At 28.9% G+C, this 15,952-nt stretch overlaps 1 protein-coding gene and 1 long non-coding RNA gene across 2 annotated transcripts; both read left to right on the top strand.

Moving 5' to 3' along the window:
• Positions 1-8,472: 8,472 nt before the first annotated feature.
• On the top strand, positions 8,473-8,862 carry LOC114191323. The gene has a single exon (XM_028080493.1). The coding sequence runs from the start codon at positions 8,473-8,475 to the stop codon at positions 8,860-8,862; it is 390 nt and encodes a 129-aa protein (XP_027936294.1).
• Positions 8,863-11,887: 3,025 nt separating this feature from the next.
• On the top strand, positions 11,888-13,302 carry LOC114189575. Its single transcript, XR_003605693.1, has 3 exons — positions 11,888-12,235; positions 12,799-12,856; positions 12,930-13,302. It is a non-coding gene; the product is annotated as an uncharacterized LOC114189575 (long non-coding RNA).
• The last annotated feature ends 2,650 nt before the right edge of the window (positions 13,303-15,952 follow it).

Here is a 15,952-nt window from a genome sequence, read left to right as displayed (position 1 = left end):
TTATAGTTAGAGGTGTTGACAACCCATTAAATAACACTACAAGAATTCAAGCAATTAGAATCAAAATATTAGTGTCGGCTTTATCCTGCATGCTATTAGAGTCAAAAATAACAATGGCTAAGAGTCACAAAATAAAATGTTAAGTTTAGCATGGGCTATGCGACTCTTGATAATCACCATTAGCGTCCCTCAAGGGACGCTAGTTACTCAATATTAAAAAAAACGTATTAAAAAAAATATAAATTTTAGAGCAACGGTTAGGGGACACAATTGTATTTTAGACTAGCATCGCTCGAGGGACACTTTGATCTTATTTTGTAAAAGTAATGGAAAAGGATAGATTAAGCCGCAATCGGTAGGGTCAGTTAGCCGACACAAGTTAGCAAAAATAAAAAAAGGAAAAATAATTTTGCAGAGATGGCTTGGAGTAAAGTAAAAAAAATATTATTAAAGAATAGAGTGGGTTGACCGACACTCTTATCTTATTTTTAATGGAAAAATATATTAAGATATTAAGGAAGGCTAAGGGACACAATCAGTAGCGTGAGATAGGCGATGCAATTTAATAAGAATAAAATAAAAAATTAATTTTGCAATGACTTGGCCTAAGTTAAAAAAAAAAAATTATTTTTTAGAAGGGAGAGTGGGTTGGCCGACACTTAAAGAAGTAGGTGAAAAGTTGAGATAAATTTTAACTTTACCAATTGCCTCATTTTTACTTTACTAAATTTTAACTCTTCGTTTTCGTTCTTGCACGCAGAGAGTTTCTTTCTCTCCATTCTCATTTTGCTTCCTCTCTTTTCTCATTTTCAATCCCTCCACCCAGAAAGTTTCAGTCTCCTCTTTAATTGGCGCTCAACGGAAAACCATTTCGGCCCTCGTGAGTTATGGTTACTGAAGAGCGGCAGGATCGACCCTGAAGACATGGTGGAGCTGTCGACTGTTGGGCCCGGAAGATGTGGTGGGTTCATATTCGTGTTCTCTTTGGTGTTTCTTTGGTGCTGAAGGAGGTGGGTAGTGGGCCCCGAAAGGGAGATGATGGCTTCGATATTTTTCTCGCATTCTCTATGAAATGAGCTAGTGAGTTCTAATCCCTCATATTTGAATATATTTATCATTTGAAGAAATTGGTTTCCCAATTGATTGAATAACTGTTTCCGAAATATTTGGCAACTATTTTCCCAATTGAATACCCTGTGTTATAGCTATTTTTATCTACCTAAGTGAAGGCAAGTTGGTGGGAGGCCAACTGAAAAAAAGGGGTTGTTGTAGTGTTGAAGTGGTGGCCCTGCAATGTTGGAGTGTAGGTGGTGTAGACTCCAAGGGTGAGGGATTCTATTAATTCATTAGTATTCTATTAATATTCGTTTTGCCACATTTGAATATATGAAGCATGTTTGAATGTTTGAAGTGTGTTTGCTACATAAGATTCTGAAGAAGTTAACGATGCATTCTGCTATATTCTTCTTAGCAGTATGATGAATCTATTTTATTTTACTAGTATTTGGCCAAATCATAAGTTGTTGATAATTTGATTTGTGAATGAGGCATTCATGCATGTGCATAATGGCTTTGAATATGTGCAGGAATGGTTATTGCTTAAACAAATATCAGAATCATTCACAAAGCATTCTCTCTGTCAGCATCACAAACCACTTAGGTGAGTCACTGTAAATAAATATAAATGATACTCTTTTTGTTGTTGTTAGTTTGCATCCTGTAATCTTTATTTTTGAAAAAAAGGGTTATGTTTTTGTAATTAGTGCTCATCTAAATCTCTACTATGAGAGACCTTGAAATTGGCACGAGCTAAAGTCTTATCTATTAAGACTCTCTCGAACCTACAGCTGCAGCATATTACTTGTTTCTTTATGAGCAAATGGTTTTTGATGAGATATGAAGTAAATGTTGCTTAAGATTTAAGAGAAAGAATATACTGATCACTAGTACTTTGCTTTGATGGTATGAAAGAAAGTGATTTAGTTTTAATTTGATTTTTGAACACGTAGTGCAGGTATTTGATTTGTGAATGAGATGTGCAATATCTTTTTTAGTTAGTAGTTTTAATTTGTATCTTATTTTTTTCTAATACTATTTTAATATTTTAGAGTTTGGTGTCCAGATTTTTGTTCTAAAGTTATGGAGTAATTTTTTTTATTTATATACAGAGCGGTAGAAACGCAAAAATGACAAGTTAATTTAAAAGCACTCTTGTATTCATACCATATAATACTAAATAATAAAAATATTTTAAAAGAAAACTTATATTGGAATATAGTTTATTTTAAGATTTTTTGAGTTTATAATTTACAAATTGCTATTACTTTAATTAGTATTTTTTTAATTTGTTTTCTAATACTACTTTAATATTTCAGAATTTGGTGTCTAATTTTTTTCCAAAGATTAATTTTTTTAGGTTAAATTATTCATTTGGTCCCATTTTTGTAGCAAAATATCAATTTGGTACCTCAATTTTTTTTATCTCAATTTGGTCCCTATTTTGGGAAATTTGATGCAATCAAGTCCTTTCCGTTAGTGGTGTAGTAACGGTGTTAAATGGGGTACCACGTGTTAGTTTCTAGATTTTTTGAATTTTTTTTTTTGAATTTTTTTGAATTCTTATTTATTTTTTTAAATTTTTTTTAAAAAAATTAAAAATTTGCCACGTGTCAAGCTGACATCGTGCCACATGGTCGTGACAGTGTCACGTGTCACAATTATGTCAAGTGTCATTTTCTATATTTAAATTTTTGTCTCAATTTAGTCCCAATTTTTGTAAAAATTGTGCAATTTCGTCCCCCTCAAAATTGAAACAAAAATTAACTTTTATATAAATATTATACAAATATTTTTATTAAATTTGATTTTTTTTATTCAAATTGATATTTTTATTATATATTTTCAGCAAAACTAAGTTTATTTAAATTTGTTTCACATTCAATTTTACTTAAAATTATTTTCAAATTTTAAATTTATTTGTTTTTTATTGTTACATAAACTAGTTAATTTTTCTTAAATTTATATAATTATTCTTTTTACACCAACTAAAACATTTGTATAGAAATTATTGAATTTTACACATTTTAAAATTATGCAATTATTTAAAATATAAATTCAAATAAAAAACAATATTAAAGTATGATGTAAATATCAATATAATTTATGATTTTTTTATTATTAGCATTATTTTCTATTAACAACTTTAAAACAATTTTAAATAAATTTTAATGTAAAATATAAATTAAAATAAACTTAATATTGTTAAAAATATTTACTTGAAATATCAATTTTGATAGAAATATTTGTGCACATTTATATAGAAATTAAATTTGGTTTAAATTTGGAGAGGGACAAAATTGCACAATTTTTACAAAAGTTGGGACTAAATTGAAATAAAAATTAAAATATTGGGACCAAATTGAGAATAGGGAAATGACACATCGCATAATGGTGACACGTGGCACTATCACTGCCACGTGGCACAATGTCAACTTGGCACGTGACAAATTTTTAATTTTTTTTAAAATTTTTAAAAAGTAAAAAAAAAATCAAAAAATCCAGGAACTGACACGTGACACCCCATTTAACATTGTTATTACACCACTAACGGAAATGACTTGATTGCATCAAATTTCCCAAAATAGGGACCAAATTGATATTTTGCTACGAAAATAGAGACCAAAGGAATAATTTAACCATTTGTTTATTTATTGAAAAACAGGTATATCTTAGAGGTTAATTTAAAAAATATATTCTTACATTCATACTATATAATACTAAATAATAAAAACAACAAAAAGGAAACTTATCTTGAAATTTAAGAAGTAATTGAAGGAAACTTAACAAGTAACAGTGAGAAAATTTATGGCAAGGTGTAAAAGAGTTTGACATCAAAATTAGCTTTATTTTAATGCATGGCATTAGTTACCACATTCATTTACTTTTGTAACTTTTCTTAAGCTATGTGGTTATATAAGTTATTTCTTTCAACTTTAAACTCTATTTAAAGGTAATGAAAATTACCATTATAGGAGAATTCTCCTTTTTACCATCAACGATTCCCAACCAAGTATTAATACTTAATCTTTTCACCATTATGTGTGAAACATTGTACTTCAAAAACTATTTTAAATGTAGTTTTTGAAGTTTACAATTGTGTTTGATAGTTCGTAATAATTCTTTGTTGGACATGTAGAAAAGATGGATCGTAGCTGGATGTATAACATGCTTGATCCTTTAAGGAGACTTAGACAAGAGTTCGTTACTGGAGTGACAGAGTTTGTGTCCAAAGCAATGGAACAAAACTGTTATATTTTAGATGGAGGGATCAGTCAAAAGTAAGAAAATGCCTTTATGATATGCTCACGAAAGCTATGAGCAAGCTGACCAAACCGATTTGCATTGGGGATAAGGCCTGGACTAAGTTGCTTAACTATCGGGACAATGCTAAGTTCAAAGAAAAATCCTCTCAAAATAAAATAAACAGATCTTCATCACGAGGTGGAGCACTACATTCTACGGGTCGCAACTCCCACCTCGAGGTTGCATTAGGGCTGGTAAGTTTTATTTAGCACATCTCTATATTTTATTACAAGATTAAAATTTGTTTTAAAAAATATAATCATACTAATTGCATAACATTTCTTAGGAGCGAAAACATGGTCGTCCTGTGGACCCAGATGAGTTATTTCTTGCCACTCATAAGAAGAAGGATGGTTCCTGGATAGATACACATCCATTTCATTACTCGACTTATTTTTATTTTTTCTATTTAATTCTAACACTTTTCAAATATTATGATTGAATAGGAAGCATATTTGCAACATGTGCGGGATAAAGAATTTGATAGTTCTGTGAAAATAGGATTGAATGTTGGAAAGATGTTGTTGGAGGGAAGAGTAGAGGTAGAGTTTATGGCACTGCGGACTTGGCTGCCAACATTCATGATGGTGTGTCATCCCATACTCAACCTTCAACAATATCCCGCGTAATTCTTCCTACGAAAGAACAATTTCAAGAGGCAGAGAGACTTCGTGAAAAAGTAAGACAAGCCACTCAGAGAGCTACTGTAGCTGATGAGAAGGTTGCTGCAACATCTGAAGGCTTGATTGAAACAAATAAGAAATGTGCGATGATGGAAGAAGAAATGAAGTTGATGAAGTGACAATTAGCATTGGTGTTGGAAAGACAGACTACAAACTCTTCAACGGGTACCAGTCACGTGCACCCATATTATGATCCTTTATTGGATGATCAACCCATCCCTTGAACATGGACTTCATAAGGTAAATCATATTATAACTTTGTCCTAGCTAAATTTCAATATTTGATGCAGATTACAACTTTGTTAAAGTTAAAATTTTTATAGCCTTTTCTACAAGTTGTGGTTCTTAATTAGAGGGTGTACAATTGTTTATATGTTTTATATATTTATGTCTTACATATTGATTTTTCATTTCACTAGTACTATATTCAATGGACATTTTGTAGAGCTGAGTGACCATGACTTCAACTTTCTTAGCTTTATTTTCCAGTTTTAGTTAATAGGCTTTTTTGAATGGTGAACATTGTAAACAAATTATGACCTGAACTCTTTACACTTTGGTGCATTATCCACTTACTTAGGTTTTATAAACTTATATGCATCATAATTTGATATCTATGACTCAATGAAGGATGAATGTAGTTTAATTAACTATTGATTCTAATTAAAATGACTTCTGAATGGATAATTGAGATTATATTGATTATGTAATAGTGATCATGCTTGTAGGTAAAATTTGGGTTAAGAACAAAAGAAACTGGACTTACCGTGTAGCTATAGTAGCGTCGTCCATCCCTCGCAATTTGCATCGGCTAACCCACGCGTCCTTTAATAATTTAAATTTCTAAGCGTCCCCTAGTCCACGCATTCAAAATGCATTTTTAATTATTATCTACTATTATTGTCAACTAGCCCAAACATCATTTAATATAAAGCGTCTGTTAGCCCACACACTAAACGACCGTTTTAAATTATTATTTGTTATTATCATCGTATGGCCCACACTAATAGCGTCCATTGGCCCACCCTAAGCTCATTTAACCAAACATATTTGTGTCCAGTGACAGATCTTGACCTATATCTTTGGGGGAGCCAAAATAATACATTCAAAATTTGTATTATTAATACAATAAAAACATGAGTATAATTGTAACTATAAAAGAATTCACACACATACGTAAAATATATAAGTATATAAATGATTGTCCTTAGTTTCTTAAGATCCTTAACCAATAGTTAAGTTTCTTAAGATCTTTCATCAATAATTAAAACAAAACTAAAAGTAATTGAATCAGAGCTAAAATGGTCTACAATAAATTCATCTTTAATTTTATTTTACAATATATATATATATATATATATATATATATATATATATATATATATATATATATATATATATATATATATATATATATATATATAAACTTAAGACTGAAAAATAATTTATCATAAACTAATAAAAATTAAAATACGTAATTCCTAGAAACAAAATATATGATAATCAAGTTACAATTAAAAATCGGTTATGAAAAAACATATAATACATTAATTTTTTCTTCTATATTATAAACAATGAATAAACCAAAGACTTATATTTTTTCAAGTGAGACAATACACTTACCTTTTTTTTTCTTCGATAATGGAAGAGAATAAAGGAGGGAAATAAGAACAAAAATAATGAGTTTATGTCTAATTATTTTTTTTTTCATAAACAAACGAAAGAAACACGAGTGAAGAGAGATGAGAGCAAAAATAATGAGTTTATGTCTAATTTCATTTTTTTTTCATAAACAAAAGAAAAACACACACAATTAAGTGTGAGAAATCACTACAATATATAAAAAATTAAAAAATAATTGGAAAAAAATTAAAAAATTAAAAAATTAAAAAATAATTTTTTTATTTTTTTATTCTTTATTATATTTAATTTATGTTTTATTATTTATTAATATTAAATATTATACTTTATAAAATAAATAAAAATATATTCAATTAAATTTTCATAAATTTTCAACATTTTCAATATATATAATCCATTATTTAAAACATTTTAAAATAAAATATATAGTTTAAACTTTTTTTAAATAAAATATATAACTAAAAAAATTTCAAAAAAAAAAAAAATAGGGGGGCCAGGGCACCCGCCTGCCCCTCTTATAATCCACCATTGTTTGTGTCACCGAGACGACGTTATTACATTGCAATTTGCGTTTGTTGGCCGACACATCTAAATTAGCCTCCAAGGTTTTATCGTGGTTAGCATGCCGACACTGAACCGACAATAATTATAAATTTGTGTTAGCTTTGGCCTGGTAGTGTTGGATTTTGGCCGACGCTATTTACCTAGATTCTTGTAGTGTAAAGATATTATATTTAAGAGACAAAGGGGTAAACTCTAGAATAAATGAACTACAAGAAAGCTATTTAGGCTTACAATATCCACTTATGTTTTCGTATAGTGAGGATGGATATAGACATGATGTACAACACAACGATAAACAACTTTCACAACAAAGAAAGAGAAATAGGGTAACAATAAGAGAGTTTCTTTGTTTCAGATTGCAAACTAGAAGTGAAGCAAAAACATTATTGAGCTCACGAAGACTTTTTCAATAATTCATTGTTGATGAGCATGTGTTATAGGATTAACAAGTGTACTAAATTGTACAAGTAATAAAATGGAAAGTTCAAGTATCGTTTCCCAATATTGTTATTTAACACTTGGTAACTTTTGCAATTCATAACTCAATTAGACAACAAATTTCACAAAATCAAAAATAAAACATTTGTATTTTTATCAAACATATGTTGCAACAATATATGATAAAGGCTTCACTAGCGTTGGGCTTCATGATCCAATTCATAGTAAAAACACCAAACAATATTCATCAAATTCCTACTCTAGCATTCACACCTTACTTAACAAGTTCAAATGTCTTAGCGACGAGTCTAAATTTGAATAATAAAAACCTTAATGTCTTAGCAATTTTTATCATAAGTTCGCATTAATGATCAAAATTATGATATTATGAATGACCAATTATGTACTCTATAGATGCACGATCCATTAATTGTCTACTCTAATCTAGGTTTTAATATTGTGTCCAATAATTAGAGACCCACAAATATGTAATTAATAATTATCATGCACGATCCATTAATTGTCTACTCTAATCTAGGTTTTAATATTGTGTCCAATAATTAGAGACCCACAAATATGTAATTAATAATTATCATGCAGTTAAAACAAGAATATAACATAAGAGAAATGGAAAAAATTATATTGAATAGTGAAATTCACAAAGAGTTAAGTATTATGATATTTGGAGGTGACTTTAGACAAATTCTACTAGTCATTCCAATGAGTAGTACATTAATTCCTCTATCTTTGAAAAAATTATCAAGTATTGAAATTGACAAAAAACATGAGACTTCAAAGTCATGCCAGTAACTCAAATCTAAAGGAGCTTATACAATTTGCAGAATGGTTATTGTCTATAGGAAATGGAAATCTATCTGAATCAAACAATGACTGTGCAGAAATACACATTCCTGATGAATTTCTCATCACTAATTTCATTGGTTCTATTCATGCAATTGTTCAGTCTACATACCCAAACATAGTTGAGAATTTTAAAAATGAGAAATTTCTAGAGTCCAAAGCTATCTTGGCATCAAATATTGAGACTATTGATGAGATTAATAATTACATTATTTCTCTAGTACTTGGTCATGAAAAGGAGTACTTAAGCTTTGATTCAGTTGACAGGTCTGATATAGTTGATAACTCTCCAATACAGACAATTACTCCATAATTCCTTAACAAGTTAAAGACATTTGGTCTTCCAAATCATAACATCAAGTTAAAGAGTGGAACTCCAATTATGTTAGATCAATAAGAAGAACTTTGTAATGGAACTAGACTAATAGTCACAAGGCTTGCAAATCATGTTATTGAAGCAAAAATCATTTATGGAAAGAATATTGAAATTTTAATTTACATTCAAGGAATGTCATTGTCTTTGTCCCAATGACCTTGGCCTTTGAAGCTTATCAGAAGGCAATTTCCTATAATTATTTCATATGATATGACTATTAATAAGTCTCAAGGATAATCACTTAAAATAATATGATTATACTTGTCTAAACCTATATTCAGTTATAGACAACTGTATGTGGCATTTTTTATAGTACAAAGCAAGTAAGGTCCAAAAAATTTAATCCATAAAAAAGACGGAAATCCTTTAAAAACAACTACGAATGTTGTTTTTAAGAAAATTTTTCAAAATCTATGGTCAGTTGCAATATTATTATTTGTTTTATTTATGACATATTTATGTGCATATTACTAATTGGAGCTTTAATCAATACGTGGACTCGAGGTCTTTAACTTAAAGATGGACATATAAAGATGATTTTTTTTTTGGAAAGTTCAAGTTCAAATTCATGTAAGTTTACTTAGAACTTATACATATATACTAATCATTGTCTTATCTAATTGTTAATGTTTTATTTTATTGTTACTCATTATACATTTTCTTAATTGTTTGCTTATACTTAATATATTTTTCAAATATATTTTACTAGTGACATCCTTTTTGTTCATGAGTATCTTACTTATTTGTTATACAAACAAATTTTATTTTCAGAGGTACATCTTTAATATTGACATAAAAAGTTTTTTTTCTTTTTGGAGAAGATCTAAGTTCAAGATTTTGTAAGTTTAGTTTAAACTTCTACTTAGATACCAATCATTTGTCTAATCACTAAAATTTTATACTTAATATATTTTTTAAATATATTTTAGATAGTTGGTGACATCATTTTCTCTCAATAGCCATTTATTATATAATAATTTTTATTTTTTAGGTACATCTTAATGATTCACATAAGAGATGATTTTTTTGTGAGAAGATCAAGTTCAAATTTTTGTAAATTGAGTTAAAACTTATACTTATATACTAATAATTATGGTAGCTAATTGCTAAAGTTTTATTTTATTAATACTTAATTGCATATACAAATTGTTTCTAAGAAGAATTTTTAGCTTTTAAGAATTTTTTTTAAGATATATGTACATTTATGTGCATATTATTACATAGAATTTCAATGTTTACTTGAAACTATTTTTTATTTTTTAATTTTAGAAGTAAAATTGTAAAATTTTAATAAGTCTTATATGTGAAAATAGTTTATATCTATAAATAGCAAAGTTTTATACCAATTAAATTTAATTTTGGGATGATTTTTTACAAAACTTCTTCATTTAATTCTAAAGTTTTCAAAAATATCAATCTAAGTATTGTCTTTTTAATTACAATTTATAATTTATAATTTTTACATAACTTATGTCACTAATAATTTGTTAAAAGTGATGAATATGATTCTTGAGATTTTTTATAATAAAATTAAATAATTAGTAAAACATTAATTAAAATATTTATTCATATTTATATATAAATATAAAATAAACAAAATTATCTGTTTCTTTCTCAGGTGTTGGCGTGCTAGTTCTTCTCCTAAATTAAGCAATAGATACAATCGAGGATAATATAGTGTAACCATAATTCTCTTTTAACTGAATTTTTAAAAAATAACAAAATAACAGTGTAGAGATGCAACTAATATAAGTAAGTAGTGATTCATAAAAACCATATAAGTAATTTTTTACTCTTGTTCAATCATAGATTATTATAATAACCCAAATTTGTATTTTTAAATTAACATAAAACATATAAATTTATACACATTCGTCTCACTCAATCTCAATCTCAAGTGCATATTCAATATAAATTTATGTTACATGTCAAAATATATACAATATAAATAACTTACATAAACAAAAGTATCCTAACAAATTCAAAGCTTTCTTGTGAAAAAACAAAAGAAAGGATTTAATTGTGTTTTAATATGTCCCAAAAGCTTTATTAAGATTTTGTCAAATCTATAAATATTATAAATCAAGGCAAGGCAAAAAAGCAATGTTTTACACATGTCACGACCACAAAATTACATAAAAAATTAAATATTAAAACAAATTAGTTTAAATACCTTTTTGTCCTTATTTTCGTAGTGTTTGTTGCGGATGGTCCTCATCTTGACAGAAGGTTTAAAATGGTTATCATTTTGACAGAATGTTTAACATGGTTCTCATTTTCACAATTCATGTTTTATTTGGTCCTTTTCTGTAACGCCGTTTAAATCATTAACGGAACATTGTACATGTGGCACGGTTTGTATTAGGGTGTGTTACGTGTACTGTACATATGTGGCCAATTAACGTTAATTTTTTAATTTAGGGTAAATTTTGCAATTAGGAAACCGCTAATACTTGTCATTTCATCATTGGATTGCAGTTGCAGCTAATATTTTGCATGAGGCATCTGTATTTAGAAAAAGATTCTCTGGCCAAAAATTAAAGATACTCATGTGGAAGGCTGCTAGGAGCACACACCCAACAGTTTGGGAAAGAGTGATGTTAACAATCGAAGATGAAGAAATTTCCCTAATTGCACAATTTCCCCTAAATTAAAAAATTAACGTTAATTAGCCATATCTACCATACACGTAAAACATCCTAATACAGACAGTGTCACCTGTACAATGCTCCGTTAATGATTTAAACGATGTTGCAGAAAAGGACCAAATAAAACATGAATTGCGAAGATGAGGACCATTTTAAACCTTCTGTACAAATGAGGATCATTTTAAACATTCTGTCAAAATGAGGACCATCCGCAACAAACACTATGAAAATAAGGACCAAAAAGGTATTTAAACCAAACAAATTAAAACTTAACTGAAAAAGGAAAAATTGTTTGAATTTCAACCAAACCCGTGACTTTTTTACTTTCTTGAAATTATGTTTGGGTTACTGTCTTTTTGTTTTGAATAAAAAAAAGTATTTTTTATTATTTTATTCCACAAATATTTAGAAAATTGCAGGGTGTGAGCCATTAAGATGAAATTGAAAAGAGCAAAAATATCTCGGGAAAGAGTAAAGGCGAGAGATCAGGACGAGAGTGATGGGAGAAGCACCGATTGAGGCGGATGACCGGGATTGTTGCGACGGTTGTCGTGTAGCTCATGAAGAAGCTCAAATTCATAGAGAGGATCCATTTTTCTTCTTTACCACATTGTGGTGGTTTACACACTGTCATGCTTTCAACTTTGAAGACTGTTAGCACGGTGAAATTTCACCTTTCTTTTTTAGTTTTATTTTTATCAGGTCACCGTAAGGGTGAACTTATAAAAAAAGAACAAATAATGGTGTCTTTGTCTGTGTTCAAAATTAGTATGCACTTTTTAAGGTGATAAAATTTCAAAATTGGGGCTCATTTGGACTTTTGGATATTTTATTATTCTTAATCAGGGTTTATAGATATTGAGAAATTATATCTATATGTTACTCCATCGAAGCATTGTAATATTCATATGACACCAATTTCATTTTATTGCTTCAGTTTCTTCATAAATTATTCTGCTCACCTATGGTGGGAGGGTGAAACATGCATCCTGCCATTAGCCTTCGGTGTTTTTAATTGTCGTCTTTTGACATGTGGTGGTACAATATGTTCAATCCTATGCATGTTAACTGAGTCATATGTTCATGCGTAATGCAATTTCAAAGATAATTGCAATGTAATTGTTGGAAGTGATCAATTTGGTCTTTCTATTGTTCCGACGCTTTGGTTCTCGCATATGGAAATGATTAACTCCGTACATGATGTGTTTCTCTGTTTGAATTGCAGGTTGAAAAGTTTTTTTAGCAGTGTTGGTAAGAATAGTGTGATATAGAATCATCAAAAGGTCAGATTTTTGGGTTTAGTTTTTGTTTAACTAATGTGTTATTTGTAATTTCAATACATGGTCTTGTAATCAGGTTGAATGTGGAAACTCTATTTCATGACAAGTCTTTCTTCACCAGTGCTTCATCTGTTATAACTATTACCCAAATGAGGTTCTTTCTATTATATGATACTCTTTTGTTATTTTTATTGTTATACATGCTTTGTGTTGTTCCTAATTGTTGTATCTTGATTCTCTCATCTACTCATTTTGCCTTACTATTATCTTGCACAGATCATTGACAGAAGAATATGATTTTTGAGAAGGCAAAACTATTCTTTTTGCATGTTTAGTTGATGGATGAAGGGTGAAAGTTTGTGATAAATAGAACATGCTTATAAAGAAACAATAGAAAATAATTCACTATAATAAAATAATGATATTTTAACTACTAAATTTTAACAACTTTCTCTTATAAAATAAGATGTCATCTTTTAAGTGGTTTTGAAATATTGAGAATGAGAAAATGAAAAACTAGTGAACCACTTAAAAAATGTCACCTAAGGTTGTAAGAGAAAGTTGTCAAAATTTAGTAGTCAAAAAATTATTTTTGCTGTAATAATGGTTGTAGTAAAATAATATTATGTTGTTGGGAAAAGCAATGTAAATTACCCAACTGAATTGTTTGTGTGGATGAAAATTTTGATCATTACTTTTCACTATAGCATTTTAGTTAATTTCAATATTTCTATTACAAATGTATTTTTATTGCAGTTGTATATAGTAACTATAATTTTAGTTTCAACATCTTTGACATTTTTTATTCTTTAAGAGGTGAAGCGTAGAAACATAATTGAAGCAATTTTGCAGGCTGATGAAGAAGAAGATATCAGCAAGGTTTTGAGGTAGGTAAGGTTTGATTACCATTAACTTTACGTAATATCTCTTTTTAGGTGCCAAAACATTTTCATACAAAATATATTGATTATTTTTACTTTACCTGATAATTGGCTTTAGGTACTTCTCTTAGGAGCATTTTTTTTAAAGGAGTTATCATATTACTTTACCTAAAAATATCTGTTCATTTCCTTTTCTGAAAGGAAATATCATTTTAGTTTTTCTGGATTGGTGCTTTCATAGATTAGGCAAATGATTAAAATGTGCTTTATGATTGGATCTTGAGTGGTGTACATTCATGTGTTGGAATTCATTTTTTTGAAAATTTATTTGTTGCTGGACATCTAGAATGTTATACATTATTCAAAAGTATAGTGAAAAGGAGAACAATTTATTTGTGTTGTGTAACGGCGTTTTGAAGCTAATGGTGTAATACTCATTCTTAGTTACGGAAACGAGTGACTTTTAAAAAATTACCAACGTGGGAAAGTCGTGTTAGTTTCGTACGACTTCGTTAAAAGTCATGTCGTTTCAATACAACTTTAGTAAAATAGAAGAAGTTTTTGATGGTTATGATGACTTCGGCCAGTTAGAACGATTGATTAATATTAATTATTTTTTTTATGAAAAAATGAAATCGCATCATATGAAGAAGTCGTATATGGTACAGATGACGTACAAAATAAATTTACAACTTTGTTGTTTTTATTTTTATTTTTATGAAGTTTTTATTTTCTCATACAATTTCTTTAGTTTTTATATTTTTCTGAAGTCTCTATTGTTTTATATGACTTTTTTATTTTTTCTATTCTTATGAAGTATTTGTTATTGTCCAATTTCATCCCTAATAATATATTTATTACTTCTCTCTAATATTTTTAATAACATTTCGTCCATTAATTTCTTTATTTTTAATACAATATGTTTAAAAAACTATTCGTAGAATCGTACTCGATTAAAACTAAGTCACAAAAATTAAATTTATACTAAAGTCCGGCAAAACAGAGATTTAAAATAAATAAAAAAAGTAAAGAAGTCTTATGAAACAATGCAGACTTTAGAAAGAATATAAAAACAAAGAAATATATGAGGTAACAGACACTTCAGTTCATTTTGTAAGTTGCACGACTTCTTCGTATGATAAAGTCCTCAACACTAGATTAACTTTATTTTTTTATAAGAAAAAAATAATTTTATGATTTATATTAGTAAAATGATATATTAACAATCGCTTTTTACAACTTCTCTCACTATCTGATGTGGCAGTTTGTTATTTTTTAATTTATTTTTTACACTTCCACATTGGATGTTTGAATATGAAAGAACAAGAAAGAGAAATGGAGGTTCATGGAGTGACAAAAGTGAAAGAAGAAAGAGAGAGAGGTTGAGAGCGAGAGAGTAAGGGAGGTTTATTCGGGAGAGGAGTGACTGAAGGGCAAGGAGAGAGAGAGGAGTGGAAGTCGTGAGAGAAGTGGAGAGCAGTTTGTTCTTTCTCCATCCCCAAGTTTGTTGTTCTTCCTTCTCCAAGTTTTTTCTTCCTCCATCTCCGAAGTGTCTTCTTCGCCCATCCCCTAATTTTCTTCTTCCTCTATTCTCCAAGTTTGTTGTCCCTCTATTTTTTAAGTTATTTTTCGATGGGATTCGTCATTTCCCTGTTGGTGGAGCAGAAAAAGTATTGGGTTTATCCACCACAACAAATTAAATATATTTGTTCAAGCCTTTCATTTTTCTAGGAGTATTCACCAACAAAATTATTTAAACGACCGTGAAACTGACAACGAGTGAAGTAAATCTAATTAAGATGACGTTGAGTAGACGATAAAAAGAACTCTATGCAGATTGCCCAGAGAACAACAAATATTTAGATTTCTAACTTCAGAAATCCCTAATACAAAATCCAAAATAGTAAACGAAGAACATAAATAAACACCTCAACAATGTTCCAACGAGGTAATTGCTTCTTGAGCTTAACCTTGTACGATTTCAATTCCAGATTGAACCTCTGCAACTTTTCCTTCCACCACAGCAAAAATTTCCATTAAATCAAGAGACCTTATGCTAATGAAAATGGATAGAGCAAACTAATAGCAAAATCAATTGGTTTAGGGTTCCAAAAATAGAGAAAGAGGAACGAAAAGAAGAAATTCTACCTTCAAAATGTGAATCTACGACAAAAAACATGAAGCTCGAATTGTTGGGTATTGGGCTCCCTTCCTATGT

The sequence above is a fragment of the Vigna unguiculata genome, chromosome 7 (assembly GCF_004118075.2).
Source record: "Vigna unguiculata cultivar IT97K-499-35 chromosome 7, ASM411807v1, whole genome shotgun sequence".
In the NCBI taxonomy this organism is placed as follows: domain Eukaryota; kingdom Viridiplantae; phylum Streptophyta; class Magnoliopsida; order Fabales; family Fabaceae; genus Vigna; species Vigna unguiculata.
Note: the sequence above shows the minus strand (reverse complement) of the source record. Positions and strands in the feature narration are given on the sequence as shown.